Genomic DNA, 20,422 nt, shown 5'->3' with positions numbered 1-20,422 from the left:
TTGAAAAGTTTGACATTTATTATTCTTACAGTCATCATCTATAGCTACAAACAAGGTTTAACAAAATTGTTAAATAGCTTTGAGGATATGAAGGTGTATTTGTTGAGAGAAACTTACTTATTTAATATGGTCTTATAACCTCAAAGGTATCATTCTCATGGTTGCCGGCTTGTGAGATAATTTGTGAAAAAAGGCATCATCCATAGCTATTGCCTGTTGGTAATAATGGCACAGATAATGTAGAGTGGTGAGGTCACCCTGCGGTACCATCTAGCATGTGATTTGTCTTCAAAGTTGTGGGTATATATATATTTTTAGTCATAGGAAGTAGTGGTGGTTCAAAAGCTGGGTTTTTGTTTTGTGGACAATAAAAGATAGAGCTTTGAGAAAAAATAAACTTCAACCCTAGTTCTTAACATTGTCCAAGCCCAAATCAAATTTTTTTGTTACAAGAGGAAAAAGCCCAAATCCTTTATTTAACAGTAATTTTGTGAAATTTGTAAAAAAAATCAGAATGAAAAACTTCTGGTATACATGGATAATTTGAGCTACAATGGAAAATTTCAATTAAATTGTAATTAAAGTAATATGTTTTTATACTTCAATTAAAGATTGTCTATTATAATATATTTAACAAAATTAACAAATAATATATAATACCAAGGGCAGGTAGAAGACAACCCAAAATTTAAAGCCAGCCCTAGTTAGAAACCCATGTAGCTTATTTTTATCAGTGAATGTTATTTTTATACCAAGACTCGAACCTGAAATATTGTCGGGTGCTAACTAGCTCTTTATGATTCTACTTTATCATTTAAACCAATAATTTCTTTTACAAAACCAAGTAGAAATCAATTAGAGATGCATGACAATAGATGCAGAGGAAGATATGTCATGTAATAGTAAATGATTGCATTGGTTGGAGCAGCAGAAAAGGACACAAACCAAGTATAACTCTTTTCCTTTTCCCCCTTTTTTTCTTCTATTTCTGTTTTACATACTATTTTAATGCATGGAATCAACCAAAGAATAAGTTATGGAACAACATTACACATCGTGATTGAGAATTAAGGAACAGCTGCTTGGCAAATTGATTAGCCCCAGAAAAATATCCACAGGAAATTATACTCCTACTACCAACATTAATTTGACAAAATATGAAGCATTGCAGGGAAGCAAATTGTTCTAGCACATGTAGATGTAGCACTTGTCAGTTCTCATCATCCTTAATTTTGTTTTTGCTTCTTTTGCTGGTGTAGGAGGAGTATCAGCTTCTTCTGCTCCTCAAAGATATGAAGATATTCCCAACTTAAAATATTATGATTTCAACACAAATGCTTTTGATGCATCCATGTGGTTCAGTCTACATGTTCCAATGAGGACTTCTGGGAGCTCATCTTGTGTGTTACCCTGCACAGGCGAGTGATTTTAGTATGACAAACCAACAATAAAGACGCGTTTGAGGAAACAACTTAATTAAATACTTATAGCAATAAATACTCATAAACTAATTTGAGAAGCATGTTGAAATAAGCTCATCATAGGTTACAAGTTGGCATAAACGCTTATTCACAAGCTAATTTGAGCAGCGAAAATAAGCTCAAAATAACTCATGAGTAGGTTATAAGCTATTTACATATGCTATTCCTAAAAACTTGCATATAAGCGTTTGTGCTGTAAAATAAGCTCTTCCAAACAGAGCCTAATACCATGCATAAACTTGGGAAGAATTTACCATATTGGTCAATGACCTTGGTCATGGTTAGGGGAGTTTAATTGACAATTTATAGTCTTGCAAAAACCACATTGATCAATTACTTTTTACCTGTATCAAAAATGCCATTTCTACCACCAAATTGTTCAGGTATCCAAGAACTAGACTAGCCACTCCCCTTGCAACCGTTGAAGATCCCACATCGATATCAAGCTAATATGGTAGACATAATTTAAATGTTAGCTTACAGAACAAGAAAAACAGGCTTAATAAATTTGCATCAAACGTTCAACTATAAGTTTGTGAGAAAAAAGTGTATTTGTATATCAGTGTAACGTGAACAGAATTTTATTTTCAATCCATAAGAACCGTTCACTTTTTGTGTGGAAGTGAGCGCTATGTCTGTTTACATCAGTGTCAATAACAGGTATCAACACATACTCTCAAGGATTAAGAAAATTTGGCAGTGTTACCTCTAGATAGTTCTTCCCTCGAATGTAAAGTATTTCTAGTGCTTGTCCCACTAAACATGCTTTCTTTCCAACACTTTGCTTGACTATCCATGATCCCTGAGAGAAGCAAATCATATGGGAATTCAAACCATTAGATACTCATCTTGATCCTGCATTTTGGTTTTAACTTATGACTTGTCATTAACTTTAGAGATGGAGCTTTAGATCTTAGTAGACATGTAAACCTTGGAAATATATGGTATCAGCTTAAATCTTGAGTTCCTGTAAGCATCATCTCCATCTACAAAGCTCTGCAGTAAGGGATTGTCTTCCAAAGGAGTTTTCAGCATGTAATAGAGTGCAATTGAATACATGGGGCTTCCAGGCATCTGATCCATGACATAGTATAGTGTATACAGTTAAAATTCTGATACTTAAACGTGATGAATATAATTATAATCAAAATGAGGTCACACTCACTTGTATGTTAATAACAAAAAAGAATTCTGGACCACCTTTTGCTGCATATTGCTGAATAAAACCAAAAGCAAATATGTTAAGAAAATTATAGCAGTAATTATGTGACACTAACTAGGATCCCTCTATCTGACAAGAAACTAATTAGGAGTTGGGTAAGCCTGTTTTTAACACGAGCTAGCTCAGACGTGAGGATTACCCTTCCAGTTATAAGTATTTCGCCAGCCATATCTCTTAGTTGATGTGAGATTTAAGAAAACTATACAAAGGTAAGAAAGGAAAAAGAGTGTACCTGAACTATGGAGCCGGGACGACTACTCAAATCATCTTCTCTTGTGTCAGAACAGAGCCAATCTGCACCAACCATTTGCATCAAGGTGCCTTTCGCCTTGACCTGGATAAATGAGGAAGGTTGTGTTAGGTCTCGGCAGCCAGCCAACGTAAAAATATGAATCACTATTTGGATCAGTGATCCATATAGCTGACATCAACTAGTAGGATAAGGGTTTGAATGCTTTTCTTTGCTAGTTTGGAACTTTAGCATCTCATTTCATTGAAGCCTTTATCATACTTTAACAATTGCATTCTTATTATACATACAAGTTTAGAATTGGTAAAAAAATACCTTCTGATTGTCTCTTAAATAATTTTCTCCCCGAACCAAAAACAAAGAAGGGTCAGAAGCAGCCCAGCTGCAAGGTAAAACACAACTTGGGTCTTTTGGAAGAGTAGCTCCATAAGAGCATGATGCAACTTCATCCCTGGCTGTATCTTGCAGGTCAATATACCCTTTCTTCTGAACTGCAACATATACTTAAGCTTTGGAACCATTTTCTCTAAAACCATTTAAAAGAATTGTTGCACACATTCCACCCCACATTAATCTTATTGAAAAACTTATAAATAACAACACTAACCTGCAAGGTCATGTAATTTCTTGACGAAACCAGCAGCTGATGATAATCTGGCTTGGGGCACAGCCTGTGTATTCCACAAGTTTTCATGAAAAACTGGTTAGTGTGTGTTTGGATCAACACTGTCATAACTGATTTTGGATATAATTGATTTTGATAAAATTGATTATGGTAAAAGTGAGTTGAGGTGAGTTCAAAATGAAGTGATTATGTTTCGTCGTTTATGAAAAAAGTGATTTTTGCAGGATAATGTAATGAAATCCAGTTGTAAATCTTGCAATTGATTTTTATAGTTGTGTTAAAAGTAAATGTGCTCTAAGTTTATGGAACTCCATTGACACTTTCACATTTTCTATCTAGGAACGCGGGTTCTCACTACCAAATGCAAGTTAAAAGCCCATTCTACTCAATCCAAACACACGTACTCTCTAGCTTCTTAACAGAATTGATTTTGGGACCAGAATCAATTCGTCGAGACTATTACCAAACATGTTTATAATCATTCAAAACTGACTTTAGCTAACAAAAATTGATTCAGAGGTTCTCTGTGGGGAACCAAACACACTAAGTAAACTTTACAATACAAACATATGATAAATGCTGGGGACATAGAAAAACTTATATAGTTTTATATGTTAATGTTTACTGAGATTCCTGATAGGAAAAGGCACCACTGTTCTAGACTAGTTTAGACTTAAGTACCAGTTGTTCAGAAGCCAAGTCATTGTGCCACTCATTCTCAAATTGATCACAGTCCGTTGAGTCAGGAACATCAAAGAACTCATCTGAATCATTTAAACCCATTAAACTTGTACGGCTAGGATTTTCCCTGTCCACCTCATCTCTCACTAGGAGATCCTCAATCTTGCAATTCTCTTCAGGAACTGGACTCTTAATATCCTCTTTTACACCAATATGAGGCAATCCAATATCTTTTGTCATTATAAGAGGCTCAGAGTGATAGTTTCCTCCTTTTGTTCTAAACAACTCTCTTAGTGCTGCAAAAACAAGTGATCATTGTAAAAACACATAAAGTTTCATGCAATGAAGTCTAGGATGAAACTTTGTCACATACTAAAGTAACATACCTGCAATTCTCTCAAGCATATGAAAGGTTATGGATCTTGCAGATGAGGGGCGCAAATATGATTTCCAAAACTTCCAATCAATAGCAAGCATGTGTCTTACAACTGACTGTGTTCCTTTGTTTACAGGAGTGACTACAAATCCTCCACCTATCAAGCCACACACGAAGACATATATAAATTATCATAATGTAATCAAAATCTTCTTAGTTATGTTATATTTAGGGGTAATTATGCTATGTTTGGTATATTACCAGATTTTAGAAGTAGCAAATATTGGTATCAGGAAACTAGGAAGTTATTTATTTCAGGGAAGTGCTAATTAGGATTTGACTAATTTTGGCCAACTTCCTGTTATAAATACTCTAATTACTGTGCATGCATGTTTGGAATTTTTTTTACAATTGATTCTGAAGTCCAAATTATTTCCAAGGAGAAGCAGCTTCTGGGTGCCAGAATTGATCCTGATGAAATAGAAACTAATCCAAACATGTAATTAACTTTAGGTGTTTGGAGTTTAAAAAAAATCTGAGGATACATTCTCATTTATTTCCTTGTTGGTTCTTTGTTCTACATGACCTAATCAAGTGAAGAAGAGAAGGCTATTCGGAGAAAGGTTAAAACAATAATCTCAAATTTAAAGCATACATTACTTTTAAGGCAAGCTCGGACGTAGCCTTTCTTGGGTGGACACTTAGAATGATACACAGAATGGTATAATACCACTGTCACAGAATCAAAGAAAAAAAAGTTAACTTGTCAATCACAATGAACCATATATATCTATATCCATACAATATATAGCTTTTGCTTAATAGACCAATACCATATGTTCCATCATCCTCTCTTCTCCAGTATCTTCTTAACAGTAAATCCCTGGGTTTCATGCCCCTGCACATGAGATGTATAAATTAGCAACATGTTTGATGTCGGAATTCTCTGATATATTATGGAGCCTGTTTGGATGCAGACCAAATAGCACTTATTAGAGCTTATTCAGTGCATTGTTAGTACATAAGCTCCAATAAGTGCTCTTTAGTCCTATCCAAATGGCTTGAAGGTTGCATTTCCTACCATGGTAGCCAATCATTGTAGAGCTGCAGGTGAATAATATCTGTATGGCCATCAATATGATCAACCACATTGCCCTGGTAAATACAAAAGTCCCATCTGCAACACACTTTGTAGATTTTACTATCTCTTAATCTCCATGATTATAGGGAAAATGAGAGTGATTCATCATTAATCTGATTTTTTTAGAATTCATGCAAAATCACATATATAGTGAGGATGTTCTTGTCTAACCCTCTTTAACATTTGCATTACATGCAACTAAATACTATTAAGTAGAAGCATAACCTGATGATAACGAAGGCCTCAAATGAAGTAATGAACTGAGATTTCGAAGACTTACTCTGCTCTTGTGGGATCAAGAGACATGAGAGTGTGAAAAATGGCTTCTGAAGTTCCATCAACCACACCAACTGCCATTATTGCTGGGTGATCACCCCAATGCTGATTACAGAAAACAGTTTTCCCTTTTTAGACAACACGGCCACGAACAAAAGAAGTAACTGCATGTTTGGATACACAGTGAAAAATCCTAGTAAAGCTAAAAGTAACTTCCCTAAGCTTTTGTGATCTACGTAGTTTTCCATTGTGTATCCAAACATGCACTAAAAACTTAACGAGTAAGAAGCAACTTACCCTTCCTCGGGAATCCCCATCTTTGGCCTCTTTGAACATCCTTAGTCCTGCACAAGCATTGAACTATGAGATATAGATTAAGCCAATAGCTCATGTGCACTAGGAGCTAAAAGCATTACCATTCGAACAACCAAAAATCTTCCATGGTGAAGGTGCAATAACATCAGAGGTCATTGCTTCAGTGTATATGCATGATTGAAAATTTAAGTTAGAGTATTTCCAATCTGCGCTTTTTGAGCCTCCATATCTGTTTAAACAACACTGTAGACATTAAGCAGACATGGTTTGCATAATTTAATTAGTATAGTTATGTATACCTATATAATTTCCAAATACAAAAATTTCAAGATTAGAAGTTCATGATAATGCAGATAAAAAGAAGGTACACCAGCATAAGCATTGATTACTCCTTCAAAATAATGTTATGTTACAGCAAAAAAGGACTGAAGAAGTGTGTCTATCTTCATTTAAAATTATTTCAAGAAGAAGAAATGAAGAACAACTACAAAGTGCATGATTGAATATTGCAATTGATGTACCTTAAAGTTGGACGTCTTTTCTTGGAACACGCCACAAAATTCTTTGCTGGATTTGGGCACTCCTGAAAAGATACTAAATAAAATAAGTTTCTTAACATGAGTCTTACATTGCGGTCCACAACCGCAATTGCGGTCGTATCGACCTGCATTTGTCGGCAGTTCCAACGCAGCCGTAATTTAAAACCTATTGAGACAACCATTCTATTCATTTTAAGTTACAGAGTAGAACCTTCAATGCAGCATCCTGAAAAGAACGTGTCCATCTTGCAGCTTCTTCTGAGCTACTTGCTCCTAACTATAAATATGAAATTTAACCATGAAACAATCTAGTGAAAAATAAAAATAAAAGTTTGTTTGGTATTTTCAGTTGTAACTCACCTTAAGCTTATCCCTTTGATTTGAAGCATTATATAAAGTAAAAATGAATAACATCTGCAAGGTGCAAACAAATTTCTATATTGAATTATCAAGAGCTCAAACAAACAATGCAACTCTACCAAATCACTGAAACAATGCAACTAATCCCAGGATTCTTACTTTTCTGCTGATACTCTCCCTTCCATTGTCAGTAACCCTAACACAGGAGTCTATTATTGCACTTCTGATTGGCTCCTGCAAATATAAAGGTTTCTTTTAGAAAATTACCAATTTATTAACCATTGCATTCATATGAGTTGGTGGAAATTTTGATAAATCACTATAAACTTTTGTTTTTATTTAGATTAATCCTAACCCTTTGACTACAATTTACAAAAATTTATGACCTATCATTGTGCGCGAGGGAGCTGTAGAGAACTTCTGCGGCCGCAGATGATCCAAACTTGTTATTGACGTCTAAGAACAGCATACTACACGTGTGTGTAACTATTGTGAGATTCATGTTTAGATCCACTTTTAATCCTCACATATTCACTTCTACCTCCATGAAATGAAAGCATATACTTCTAGTAGTTTTTCTAGTGATCACTTTTCTCCCAATAACTTTCGAAACACACTCATTATGAAGGAACTAGTCTCAGAACTAGCGTGTTTGGATCGGTCTCTCTTTCGTCTTAATCAATAATGACACCCAGAAGCTTCTTACAATAGCTTAGGTAATAGGTTTTTCCTCAAAATTGATTTTTTGGCTTTAGAATTAATTGTGGAAATATTTCCAAATATGCACCTAGTAGCTTCTGACAGAATCACTTTTCTCCCAATCATTTTCCAAACAGGCACTAGTTATGTAACCATTGAATTCTGCTTAGCTAGCCACAGTTTTGTTAAACAAAGGAACTAGTCTTTTCTACCTGACAAGCAGAATGAAGTACTTGGCAACTTTAAACGTTGGAAAGTATAATAAGTTAATAACCAAAGACCTAACATCACCCCCAAAAGCCAATGAAAACATAAATAAATATTCCAAAACCTTCTTAAAACTGTTATCCATAACAATGACACATTAAATGGTAAAACCAGAAATACCATAAACTATGGAAATTTAGGAAACATTTTTCTTAAAAAAATATATTTTATTTTTTAACGTGTAACTAAAAATAATATATAGAGACAATGCTATTCTGTCCCCATCATTCATACAATCTGATCAAGGAGCAAAACCAGAAAAATTCTTGATGAAACTTTTTTTTTGTATGAATGAAAGAGTTTATGAGAGAATTTACCTCCATTTGGGAAGCAGGTTTGATCTTAAAGCTTCTGAGGATATTTTCTTTGAGGATAAAGTACCTCTTACGTGAAGAAAGCTGACCAAAACGATTGGAGCGAATGAGATAGAGCCACCCTTCCATTTTCCCCTCACTCTGTGGAACACCCATCTCCAGAAATCGTGTAAAAAACCACCCCAAGTTCCTCAAATTTGCATGTTACAACAAAGAAAACCAATCTTCAGAGCCTCTGTTTCAATGCAAAATGCAGTTAGAGACTCATGCAGAGAAGAGGAAGAAGAAGAAGCTAGAAGAAGGAAGGTTCATTCATGGGGTGGTGAGGAGAAAAAATATGATTGATGGTGATCCTCTGATCCCGCAAAAGGGAATCAGAGAATCAGAATTGTGAAAGCAGTGGCAATGATCTTTGTTGTAGTTGATGATGTTCTTCCTCCTCTCTCTCTCTCTCTCTCTGTGTTTGTTTCCTATCTTCTCGCTTCTAGAATAACTATTTTGTGCGTGTTTTGTTGTACATGATAACATGAATGAAACAGAGTAACGTGAACTTACAATGTTGCCCTTTATATTTTGGCTCCAAAATCAGCAACATAATAAATCTTTGCTACTCTCTAAAAAGATAAAATCCAATCACCCTTTTTAAAAATTACTAGATAATATGTTATCTATTCTAGAAAGAGATTAAGAAAACATTATATTATCTTATTTATTGTATATATACTTTTTTATTTTATTTTTTCAATCTTTGGATAGTGTAGCATTATACCTGCATTAATCTTTTTTGACGAACGATACATTCAATTATCCTAAAAAACATGTAGATGAACTGATATGATCATTTCTCTTGTAACAAATTTTTTTTTAACAGATATGAGATCATTCTAACTTAAACATGAGTCTTAAGTTCAAGTTCATATACTCACACACTAGCCCATTTGGAGATGTAGATATAAAAGATAATTTTTAATCATTTTTTTATTTAATACATGTGATTAAAATTTGAATTTTTGCTAGTTTTCCGAAAGAGAAAAAAAAATTTTGAACTTTTGCTAGCATGCATATTGGACATAACATGCATTATAAATATTCATGAATTAAATTGCTTTTATTGAATACCATTTTTTGGGTTTTTTGGTACAAGAAAAAAATAAAAAGAAAGACTACAACCTAAAGAGTGGACGATAAAAAGAAATTTGCTAAGAGAAGATAAATCAGACCCTTTGAAGAAGCATGATAAACCACCAAATTAAATCTTAATTCAATGAGGACCTCAACTTTGCAAGGAAGTCCACAAAAGCATTCCTCCCTAAAGTTGTGTCTAAGCACAATAGGCTAAGGCTTCCGTCACATAGCAACAATGTCACTCAAAATTTTCACAAGCAACTTGCTTGAAGCAAGTGAAACTTGTTGTGATGCGGTGCCAAGGTTGAATATGAGTACACAATTACAAAAGAGTTATTTATTTCTTAGGTTAGAAGAGGGCAGAATGGTAAATAAAAAAATGCTTCCTCGTCCAAATGCTTAAATAGGAAGGAGATGGATGGCAAGCTACCTTGTCCAGCCCATAATTTGGTAGTTAGGATCCTATACACAATCAACAAACCTGACTTGCGGGGGATGATTGTCTTTCATTCAATATCATCATTTATGGGTGGGAAAAAGTTTTGCAATTAAATAACTTTATTCTCAATTCTCAATCTTAAATTTAATAAGTTTTCATCGTATAATATTTAAATCAAGACTTCAATGTAAAACTTTTTTAAACTTGTTATCTAATCATTTCACCCTCTTTAACTTTCTAATGTTAACTCATTTTGACTTACACTCTCCGGTCATATATAAGAAAAAATAACTTTTTAGGTTCATTTATTTAATAAATGTATCTAGTCATTAATTCATTCATTAAATAAATGGACCTAAAAAATCATTTTTACTTATATACGTGACCGGAGAGTGTAGTTGATAAGAGGATAAAACATCTCTGATATCAAAACAAAAAACAATTATTAGCTAGGAAAAGCCGAAAAGGGTCCTACTATCATTTTGCTCTTCACTAATTAGAGGAAATTAATTGACCACAATCACATTTTCTTTCAGACCAAAAATGATTAGCTAGAAGCTGATATCAAGACAAAAAACAAAAGAGTGATTAGAAGCTGAACAATAATTTTCACAAACTTTTTTGAGACATTGACATTATTAGTTGAAAAAGAATGATAACTGCCATGAGGGTGCCGGGAGAATTAAAGATGGTGTCGCTTCTGGTTGCTTGAAAAAGTGAGTTGGGGTTTGAATAATTGGATGGTGCCTAATTAATGTGTTGTTTTCAAGCAGTGCACTTCATCACTCTGTTGCTGCTCTTCTGGCTCATATCATATCTCAACCTTTTTTCTTTTTCTCTTCTTTCCTGGAGTATAATTCAGAACAATTCTAGTTCAGAAAAGGCAAACAGAATTGTTCTGAAAAAAATATACCTTTTAGTCCCGTAAATAAATTATTTGAAATAAAGACCTAGGATGACGTCGTAACGCTATGACATATTTTCTGCTTAGTCACTACCTCACCTGACAATTATAGTCAGATATGAGCTATCCGTAGGAACTTTTCACATCACTTTTTATTCCTATAATATTTCTTTCATCAGATTTGATCCTCAACCTACTTTCCTCTCTTCCTACTCCCACACATCAGCCTTTCTCCCCACCACCGTGAGACCGTGACTCACTTGGACTTTCCTTAACTTTTACTTCTGCCTACCATAATTTTAACTTCACCGCGATTTTCGAACGATTCACTTTCTAAATATATATACATACTTTTCAGATTCAAGTTAACTCAGTTAATTGAAAAGATTAATTTTTACTTAAACTCAGGATCATTAAGTACACATGTGAGAAATTCCAAGAAATTTAGATACCACTACGAATGTTGCTAGGGATCAAACCATTCACATTCCCCTCGTGCTCTCCCGTGACAGAAATCCTTATTTTAGTCACGACATTCATTTACATGGTTGTGGTGTTGGCCAAGGACATTTTTTTAGCATGCGTGTATACACACTTACATAATGCACATGTTTATGTATACACATGTACATGTAAAGTCCAAGATGCCAAGTATTTTAGGCAAAATTTATGGCCACATGGTATTTCACTCTCCAATTTCAATTCAATCAGAAATATTGATTGATTAGAATATTCATTTTACTATTTAACAATAGTTTAGAAATAAAACAAAATCAAAGAAAATTATCTCCCCAAAAACTTCATTTCAGTTAGGATAACTTTTTAACAAAATGCCAACATAATTAAACTCAATACAAACATAATTTAACCGTTGAATATGCTTTTTTTTGTCAAATTCAGTTTGTATATTTCTAATACCTGGAAAGGAACATCTTCTGAGTATCTTGTCATATATCTAACAAACGTATCCAATGTTTCTTAAATGGAAGTAATGATTGAAGGATGGGGATAACCATACAAACAAGCAAAACTCTAATTGCATTTGGTCCATTTAACTCCACTAAATTTTGCAAAAATGCTATATGGAACCTTTGTTGCTCAGCCACTGCCTGTTAAGCAAGCCAAAATGTTTGAACTGAGAGCATGACCAAGAAGAGAGTATGGGGAAGTTTTCATCATAAAGAATAGCTGAAAGGAGGGATTTAATACATACCTTTCATAAAGCTAGCAAGATGTTCATCACTTGCGGATGGAGATGTCCATATGTAGATATGCCACAGCAGACATGAATAGAAAGAAAAATACAGATACCAGCATCAATGGCTCAGCAAGCATGAAAATGGGGTTGAAATTGTAGTACACCTACCAACAAACAAAAAACATGGTTAGATCATGGCCTAGAGAGGCAAGATGATTTATAGATTGAAAACAGAAGATAAGCATAGAGCTCGTTTGGATACAGGCTTATTGGAGCTTATCTAGAAAATGCACTAAATAAGCTCCAATAAGGGTTCTTTGGTTTGCATCCAAACAGGTACATAGAACAAACATTAAGATAATTTCTATGATGCCGAACTAGGTTTGACATGTTATGTGCAAAAAATATATCTTGGCTTTAGCTTCGATATTGTAGTTCTGGAAAGCAGAGTCTTGACTGGGTGTTTTCGATTCATTTTCAGCTTCCATCGAGGCTAAAAAATTGAAGTTCTAACTTCTATCCAAACCTTGCTTGCTCCAGAAGCAAGAGGCAAAAGAACATTGTTCGAACTTGATGAACACATCTTAAGTAACAACTTCTTCACAATTTGTCTACGTCCGTCATGCCAAGAGGGAGGACAAGAGGGGGAGAAAGTTGAATATATTAGCACTGAGGATCATCATAATGGTAGAAGAGTAAATATTGGAATGTGACAACTGGAATTGTTCGAGACAGATGGGTTGGGAAGTAGAAGGTTTAATGTAAATTAAATAGTGATTGAAAGTATAAAAATACTGTTACATATAATTTGAGAATTCTGCGAGGAAAAAAAATGTAAAGCAGAGCCAGAACACCTAAGGAGATTTATTGGTAACATAATTTGTAAAGCTTTATGATCAAAATCACAAGCAATCAGCCAAAACATTGCAAAAGAGGATAAAAACACATTCATGTCCAACCAAAATTCACATCTGCAATTAGACCTCCGTCTATTTCAATACACCTGACATTGCTTAAAAGCTATGAACATGTACATTCTCTTTTCGAGATGTCGGAGTTTCAAAACTTCTCCGATACAGATACATGTACGACATCCTATGACACGTTCGGAAACTCCTCATTAAGTTCCTATTGAAAAATATGTTTTTACTTGCTCGGAGCCGACACCTCAAGAAACAAGAACATTTAGCCAATAATATAGTATAGACATTTAGCAGACACTCAAACAAGTGAAACATTGTGTACATCTCTCTCTTCATAAATATTCAAAGGATCTCACCTTTTTAATAGGTATGAAGAGAGAGGCACAAAATTTTAGCATGGAAACGTGAAAGGATCATGATCCAGCTAATATTGACCATACAATTATGCAAGGATGGTTAAGACTTAAGATTAACTCCCCCCTCTCTCATACACATACACATAATATAAATGACCAGGTGTCATATATTTAGACATTACATATTTACATGGGCCGTCAGTATATCTATCTATGTCATGTCCATGTCTATATCTGCTTCATAGCTTAAAAGATCTCAATTAATGGTCATTGTCAAGAACTGATTCTTCCAAATATAGGATAAAGAGGTCTCTTGTCAATAATATTCTGATGAAACTATCCCAAAAACATGTTGGGTAAAAATACATGAATGGTTTTATACTATATTTCTAAGAAACATAAAGTCAATAGTTTCCATTGCATCATAACATGTAAATGAAGTAATAAACGTAACGTAAATCCTTGATTTAGGGTTCACCAGATAAACCAAGCTCTTATAACTCAGGAAACTCCCAAATTCAAATCAGTTTAGTTTTATTAAATTTTCTTAGAATTAAGTTTGGTAATACCTGGAAAGGAGTGTTATGCTCAGGAACTACATTTCTCTTTTCTAGAGCCACCACAGTCCTGCCGACAACATCAAGATACGAATACTTGGTCTGCAAAAGTGCAAATATAAAACCACTTTAGCTGCACGGAATGCATTATGATGGTATAAGGACAAGTGAACTTCTTCAGCTGCAGTAAAAACTATACCTAGAGAAGAAAAATAAAACATCTTGGGGAACTCAAAGTACACAAAATTAGACATTCTTTCCCAATCTAATGTTACAAGTTAACTAATTCTTTAACGCACTGATGCACCCCCGCCCCCCTTTCGTTTCTGAACAAGTTGAAGTTTAGCATAATATTTGTCTGTTATTCTGATTTTGCAGGTAAATTTCTGTTGAAATTATAGGGTTAGATGGGAAAAAGAGAGAAGAGACTGCAATAATTTATATTAGACATGATATGTGTTATGACTTATGATATAAAGCACTAACACAAATTTATCCTGCTAATCTTAGTTGACTACTAGTGCAGCAGGAGTCGATAAATTTTATAGCTATTGAACTCCTTTGGGAACTTTTGTAACATTTTTCATTGTGTATTCTCTCTAAAAACCACTCAGCATCCTCACTTTACTACCTCTCCTTCAACTATCTCCCTATATCCTCCACTGTACACCATCCACCCTCACATACACATTTCGTCAGCACATGTTCCCGGTGTATACCAAATCCTAGTCCTTACGAATTGGGTTCCACCAGTTGATGTGGAAGGTATAAGTTTGAAAGAAGATATTATTGCTGATATTAAAGAGTTAAATAAATCGAGGTTTGAAGGGGTATGTGCCGAAAGTTGAGACAGTGATGCAGGATGGTGTTGATTTGAAGAGGGGTATAAGGGTGGAAATTTGGTTGGGTTCTTCCTGGACTATTCTGAGATTGTTGATATAGGTGCTCCTTTACTCCTTAACATACCAAATTTCTTTGCTCTTTAGTTCCTCGCATGTTTTCTTGCTTCTTATAATCTCAATCCATGCCTAATTTTATTTTACCACCCTTGCAGAAAACTCATTAGTTTGCCTCAGTCCTTCTGTGTACAGGTACAGTTCTGATACTCCTCGACCTTCCTCTCTATTTAGCCATCGCCTTTTGTTTCTCTTGCGCAGTTCTGGATTGAGTTCTGTCAGTGTGATCTGGAATCTAGACAAGTGGCTTTGAGTTCTAATGGTTCTGTTCAGTGTTCTAGTGATTTTGTGGACTGGCTTTGAGTTTGAAGTATCCCTGTTTCTCAGTATTAGTTTTATGTTATGAATTCTCTAGGGTGCCTCAACACAAGAGACAAGACAAAGAACGGAAGTCATACAGTTAAGTCACAACTGCATAGTTGCTTTATCGAAGTTTAATCAACCCCTCTATAACCCTTTTTTTTCAGTTAAACGCAGATAAAGCTGCATCAGCAGTTGTGTTAAGCTGTATACCAGTATTATACCAAGGGAATATTACCTCTAGATGTTGCTCTACTTCAAACGGAATCACAGCTGCGGGGTCTTTGGATCCCTCTGGCAGCACGACCTGAAATTTTATGGTTCAAGACGGGCAAATTTAACCTCCATCAATGCAGTTGAAACCAAGGTGCGCAAATTTTACTCAATAATAACAATAACAATGCAAAGTCACACTCACTTTTACTATCAACTTGTCTACCACTGCCTCAGCAGGGCAACCAAAAGTAAAATTGAGGTATCTTCTGCCATCTGGAGACTCAAAAAGGAAGTCTTGTAGTGGTACCCCATAACCAATGACAAAAGTTGATTTCCAGCCTCCAAATAGAGGATACCGTGGTTCAATTTCAAGTTCTGACTGCAATGAATAAACATGTAAAGGAGTATGAAATCAGAAAACATGAAATTATAAAATATATATATTATGTAAGACAGATCTATCTTTTTATCATGCAGGACTATTGCCCTCGGTGATGATTCCTGACATCTGCAAAACTGGAATAAGTTTTTCTCTCAACACTTCACACAGAAAAAGGGAGACAGACAAGAAACTTGTGTACGTGAGATTAAAGTTAGAAAGAGATACAAGTGAACTGAACCACCACTCTATGCCAAGTGAGATGTGTAAGAAAAGGCATCTGTTTTATTAAGAATCAATCATACATCTTACCTTCAGAAAATCTGTTCGCAAATGTGAAGAGGAAATATTCCCTATTTCATCCCGGTAATATACTGAGTGAACTCTAGGGGGTAGTTTCAATAGAAGATTTTTAAATGAAGAAACACCACTACCACCAGATCTAGTTTGATATTCAACCCTGTGAACAAAAAAAACCCAGTCATACACCACAAAAGAAACTTTATATGAAAGGAGGAAATGTTAGAATAAATTGAGGTGAACTTCAAGATTACATAAACCAAAACACTTTCGAAGTTCATGTTTCATATATTCATTAAATTTAATTCAACTTGGTATAGCAAAAGTTAAAAGTGAGGCCCTTTCCAAATCTTTGTTTGCAGTCCTAATTCAAGAGTAATAACTACAACAGGATGCTGATGGAGTTTGTGGGCAATCTGTATGCTCTTGCTTGGGTGTGATGAAAACCTTAGAATGGCCCTTTTCTGCTGTTAACTACTTTCAAAAGTATAATTCATCTTTTTTCTCACCAAATGTTGGGATGAAACATGGAGGGTAAAGGCAAAATTCAGTATAATTAATCTATTTTCTCACCAAATGTTGGGACAAAACATGGAAGGTAAAGTAAAAATTCAGTGTTACTGAATTATCAAATCATGCAGAATGGTGGAAATCTCAATAATTTCAATGATTCACCTATAATCTACTAACAGATTGCAATAAGCATAAGATTAAGAATAACATCTATATATCCAATAAATAGGTCATGCCAAAATCTAAAATAATAACTACTTTTGAAGAGAGCATTCTGACTCATACGTAATTTTCCGATTCCTTACAATACAATGGCACATATTGTTCCAGGCCAAATAAAATGAAGATCTGGAGCATTAAGAACAAGCAAAAATAGCAAATGTACCTTGAAAAAACACCTTTGTGTCGAGCACCAGCATGAACCAGCCTATATCGCTCTGTGACTTGAACGCTTCCCCAGTGAGATATTTCAATTTCACGTTCAAGCTCCTCAACCACAGCAAATGGATTGTTATTTTCAAAATGAACAAGTACTGGAGAATATGAATATGGGGAATAACTGTCATATGGCCCATATTTCAGCTCCGTACCAGCACGCTTAGTGGGCTCCACCACGGTGAACGATTCTACCCGGGTGCTTGGTGTCTTGATGAAAGTTGTCTGTTGCTTGACATGATAGGGAGACAATAATATTGCGCTATCACGGAAATAGACCAACTGTGACTCTGATTGACTTATTTCTACTGGGAAAGGTTCCAGAGAATGTGTCAATCTGTAAAGCACCTCAAGTGTCGTGGTTTCACCTTTACTCAGTGGAGTTAATAAAGCTATAGAGAAAAATTTAGTTCCGTTTGGTCCATCAGGTAGCTCAGCAGATTTAACATCAAGAGGAACATAAGTTTTCTTCTTCCTCTTCCCAGAAGTTGCAGCAGCTTTGACTATTGCTAGATGTTCACTTTCAGTAGGTGAAAAAGCAAGATGTACTTCTGAAACAGGAGATGTTCCCAAGTTTTCAACCTGAAAGTAAAGCTCTATGAAATACATGATCTAGAATTTGTAACAGATGCTTATTGAAAAAAAATAAAAACAAAAATAACTTTTCAGTGAAAATTTTGGCTTAAAGGAATACTGGTTTGTTGGTCTAAGAATCCAAAACAAATCACTAGCATCAATAAACTGGATTATACATAGAATGGTCGGCGGCAGAGCTGAGGGGGAAAATGGGGATGAGGCTGACATGGCCCCCCTAAGGGCCCGAGTTAGGATTTCAGCACACATTTTATTTTTACTTTTACTTACAAAAACGTCACATTGTTTTCATTTTGTTTTTTGTTTTCAAAATTTTGTAAAACAACTTTTATTGTTTTCACTATTTCCTATGCAAAACTTCGAAAATAGGGAACAAAGTTAAAAAAAAAAGTAAACTGAAACCAATTAGATCCTAAGCTTGTGATTTTTTCATGTACCAAGCATATATATTTAATATTTAGTTGACGGCCCCCGTAAAGTAAATTATTTTCCAACATAGCCCTTTCATGTTAGATATATTCAGTTTGACCCCCCTCACACAAGACTTTTTGGCTCTGTCCAGAGGTATGGTCATTCTAATCCTACTCATTAGGAAGAGTTTTCTTTCATTCAGTAGGGGGAAAACATGGAATGATGATTCCACTCAAGCAGTCCAGCTCTTCATTCCGTACCGACAAGAATCCCCATTCACTTCCAAAGAGGCGAGAATGGCCATTCCTTGCAGGTTGGAATGAATTGCTGGTTTTTTGTTTCAATGCCTAACTTCATTTATTATTATTATTATGATTATTATGATTTCATTCTTCCTTTAACCAATTGCCAAGAATAAAAATGAAACGAAATATATTTCCATTCCTGAACAAATTCCATTACAGAGCCATTTTTATTCTTTAAAAAATAAGCTATGGGTACCAAACATGACCTACCTGGTTGCAAAACGTTTAATAAAAATGGGGGTAAAACAGATAAAAAACTTTGAATCTTACTGTTATGCACAAGCACAACTAAGATGTGGTAATGCGATCATATAGTTTTGCAAAGACAAAAGTTCGGGCCAAACCACTTCTCACAGATACTGAATTTTTATTCATCTGGACAGTGATGAAATGTGATGTTTACATGCCAGTAACTTAATCAATGAAAGGGAGTATACCCACTACTGGCAAAAAATTATACATCAAGTGTGCTTAAAATTGATATCTAGTGATCTGATCAAAGCTGAATACGGAACAAGATTTACAAATATGCAAAGCAGGAACCACGACAGACACAATATCAACTCATAATCAAAAGAATAATAGTATGGAGTAATTACCTTCAATGTCAAGTACACCTTTACAATGTGAGAAGTCAAGTCGATCTGCAAGTATAATTGGCATATTAGTCATGCGACGAATAAAACGAAGGACTTGAATGATGCCGATACAAATATCAACATCAGCCAAATGTTATGAACATAAAAAACAGCACTCATCCCAACTTCACTCACCAACAATCATATTCCAAAGTCATTGAGATAAAACTACTTTCAATGTCAAGTACACACTGATATTCCAGTTAGATAGGAAACCCTCTTGCAATCCCCCTCCCCCCAAAAGGAGAAAAACAAAGAGGTCCTTTATTAACAAACAAGTGTGAATGGAAATGAGACACAAAATCAAGTTTCCAGAAACAGGGAAGATCAAGAGGCACAGTGGACATAACCAAACCAAACAAAAACTAAAATTGCTAAAGGAATCTACAATATCTACGCTACCCATATAGCAAGTTCAAATTTTTACACAGTGGGCACCGACCCAGAACAATTCCTTCCATAGATTTATTCCAAACAGATCTAGAACGGGGAAAAATCAGGTTTTTTCGAAATTCGCGATTAAAAAAGCAAATGGGTAGGTGAGAAATGAATGAATCATGAAATCAGGGAGCTTACTCTGCGTTCGGCATTGACGATGTGAACATCTTGTGAAGATGATGAATTTGCGAGATTGATGAAGAGGGAGATGAAGATGAAGAGAAGTGGAACTCTGAGGAGAGGTTCCATTGGGTGCAGTTGACGAAGACGACGAAGAAGAAGAGAGATGGAAGACTCTCCCAACTCTATTACACTGAGACTAACAACACTCTCCACCATTTTTGTTTTCCTGATTTTTTGTTTTCTCTTTTGGGTTAGGCCCAACAATGTTTGGGCCACTAAATGGGCTCAAGCCCAACAATGCTTGGATCTACATTCCATTTGAGGGGAGACTGAAGACTCTTTCACTTCACTACTCCTAAGCTATGTTTGTAATGGCAAAAAAGTCAACAAAAAAAAAAAATAGTAAACCACGCTTCAGTAAAAACACCCTTGGACACCGATATTTGTGACAAACCGCCACAAAATTGTGAAACTGCCAACAAATGCATTTTTTTCAAGGTTGCAACTTGTGGCGGTCTTAAACCGCCACAAAAATCGATGTCTGAACACCTTTTGGTGGTCCATGATTCACCACTGTTGTAATGGTGGAGTGAGGTGGAACATAAATTTTTTGCGCTTACAAGTATCATATTTTGGAGCGAATTTTATTCAAACGGGGAATATCTACAAGACTCGAACTCGAGACGTTTACTTTAAGAGAATTAAGTATTATCACTTCATTATTTAAACATTTTATAAAAGAACTAGTACTTTTTACCCGTGCGAT

The 20,422-nt window shown here is 35.1% G+C and overlaps 2 protein-coding genes across 5 annotated transcripts; both read right to left on the bottom strand.

Annotated features, from left to right (window-relative positions):
• Window positions 1-936: 936 nt before the first annotated feature.
• On the bottom strand, window positions 937-9,057 carry LOC130720728 (protein ENHANCED DISEASE RESISTANCE 2-like). 4 transcript variants are annotated; one of them, XM_057571418.1, is made up of 21 exons: window positions 8,550-9,057; window positions 7,426-7,500; window positions 7,267-7,341; window positions 7,118-7,183; window positions 6,889-6,950; window positions 6,469-6,596; window positions 6,350-6,396; window positions 6,057-6,157; window positions 5,717-5,812; window positions 5,469-5,533; window positions 5,296-5,367; window positions 4,646-4,792; window positions 4,260-4,555; window positions 3,561-3,624; window positions 3,269-3,444; window positions 2,936-3,037; window positions 2,647-2,697; window positions 2,412-2,555; window positions 2,188-2,283; window positions 1,826-1,927; window positions 937-1,410 (listed from the first exon to the last, which is right to left on the bottom strand). In XM_057571418.1, the coding sequence occupies exons 1-21, from the start codon at window positions 8,700-8,702 to the stop codon at window positions 1,318-1,320; spliced, it is 2,211 nt and encodes a 736-aa protein (XP_057427401.1). In that variant the 5' UTR covers window positions 8,703-9,057; the 3' UTR covers window positions 937-1,317. The 4 variants fall into 4 exon arrangements, with proteins under 4 accessions (XP_057427401.1, XP_057427402.1, XP_057427403.1 ...); XM_057571419.1 differs by having other exon boundaries at window positions 7,267-7,320; XM_057571420.1 differs by lacking the exon at window positions 8,550-9,057 and having other exon boundaries at window positions 6,469-6,610; window positions 7,267-7,320.
• Window positions 9,058-11,833: 2,776 nt separating this feature from the next.
• On the bottom strand, window positions 11,834-19,887 carry LOC130717804 (dolichyl-diphosphooligosaccharide--protein glycosyltransferase subunit 1B). The gene is made up of 9 exons (XM_057568168.1): window positions 19,672-19,887; window positions 19,057-19,101; window positions 17,098-17,729; window positions 16,212-16,359; window positions 15,723-15,899; window positions 15,543-15,611; window positions 14,061-14,150; window positions 12,228-12,376; window positions 11,834-12,123 (listed from the first exon to the last, which is right to left on the bottom strand). Exons 1-8 carry the CDS (start codon window positions 19,870-19,872, stop codon window positions 12,254-12,256), a joined length of 1,485 nt encoding a protein of 494 aa, XP_057424151.1. The 5' UTR covers window positions 19,873-19,887; the 3' UTR covers window positions 11,834-12,123; window positions 12,228-12,253.
• Window positions 19,888-20,422: the final 535 nt, after the last annotated feature.

The sequence above is a fragment of the Lotus japonicus genome, chromosome 5 (genome assembly GCF_012489685.1).
Source record: "Lotus japonicus ecotype B-129 chromosome 5, LjGifu_v1.2".
NCBI lineage: Eukaryota > Viridiplantae > Streptophyta > Magnoliopsida > Fabales > Fabaceae > Lotus > Lotus japonicus.
The sequence above is the reverse complement of the archived record's forward strand: the minus strand, read 5'-3'. Positions and strand labels throughout refer to the sequence as shown.

Coding starts and splice junctions, on each gene's coding strand:
- LOC130720728 (XM_057571418.1), bottom strand. CDS start 8,702: ATGGGTGTTCCACAGAGTGAGGGGAAAATGGAAGGGTGGCTCTATCTC. Junction 6,158..6,349: donor ATGGGGATTCCCGAGGAAGG/GTAAGTTGCTTC, acceptor TTCTGTAATCAG/CATTGGGGTGATCACCCAGC. Junction 5,813..6,056: donor CTTGATCCCACAAGAGCAGA/GTAAGTCTTCGA, acceptor AGTGTGTTGCAG/ATGGGACTTTTGTATTTACC.
- LOC130717804 (XM_057568168.1), bottom strand. CDS start 19,872: ATGGTGGAGAGTGTTGTTAGTCTCAGTGTAATAGAGTTGGGAGAGTCT. Junction 15,900..16,211: donor TGCGAACAGATTTTCTGAAG/GTAAGATGTATG, acceptor TATTCATTGCAG/TCAGAACTTGAAATTGAACC. Junction 14,151..15,542: donor AAGTAGAGCAACATCTAGAG/GTAATATTCCCT, acceptor GCACTTTTGCAG/ACCAAGTATTCGTATCTTGA.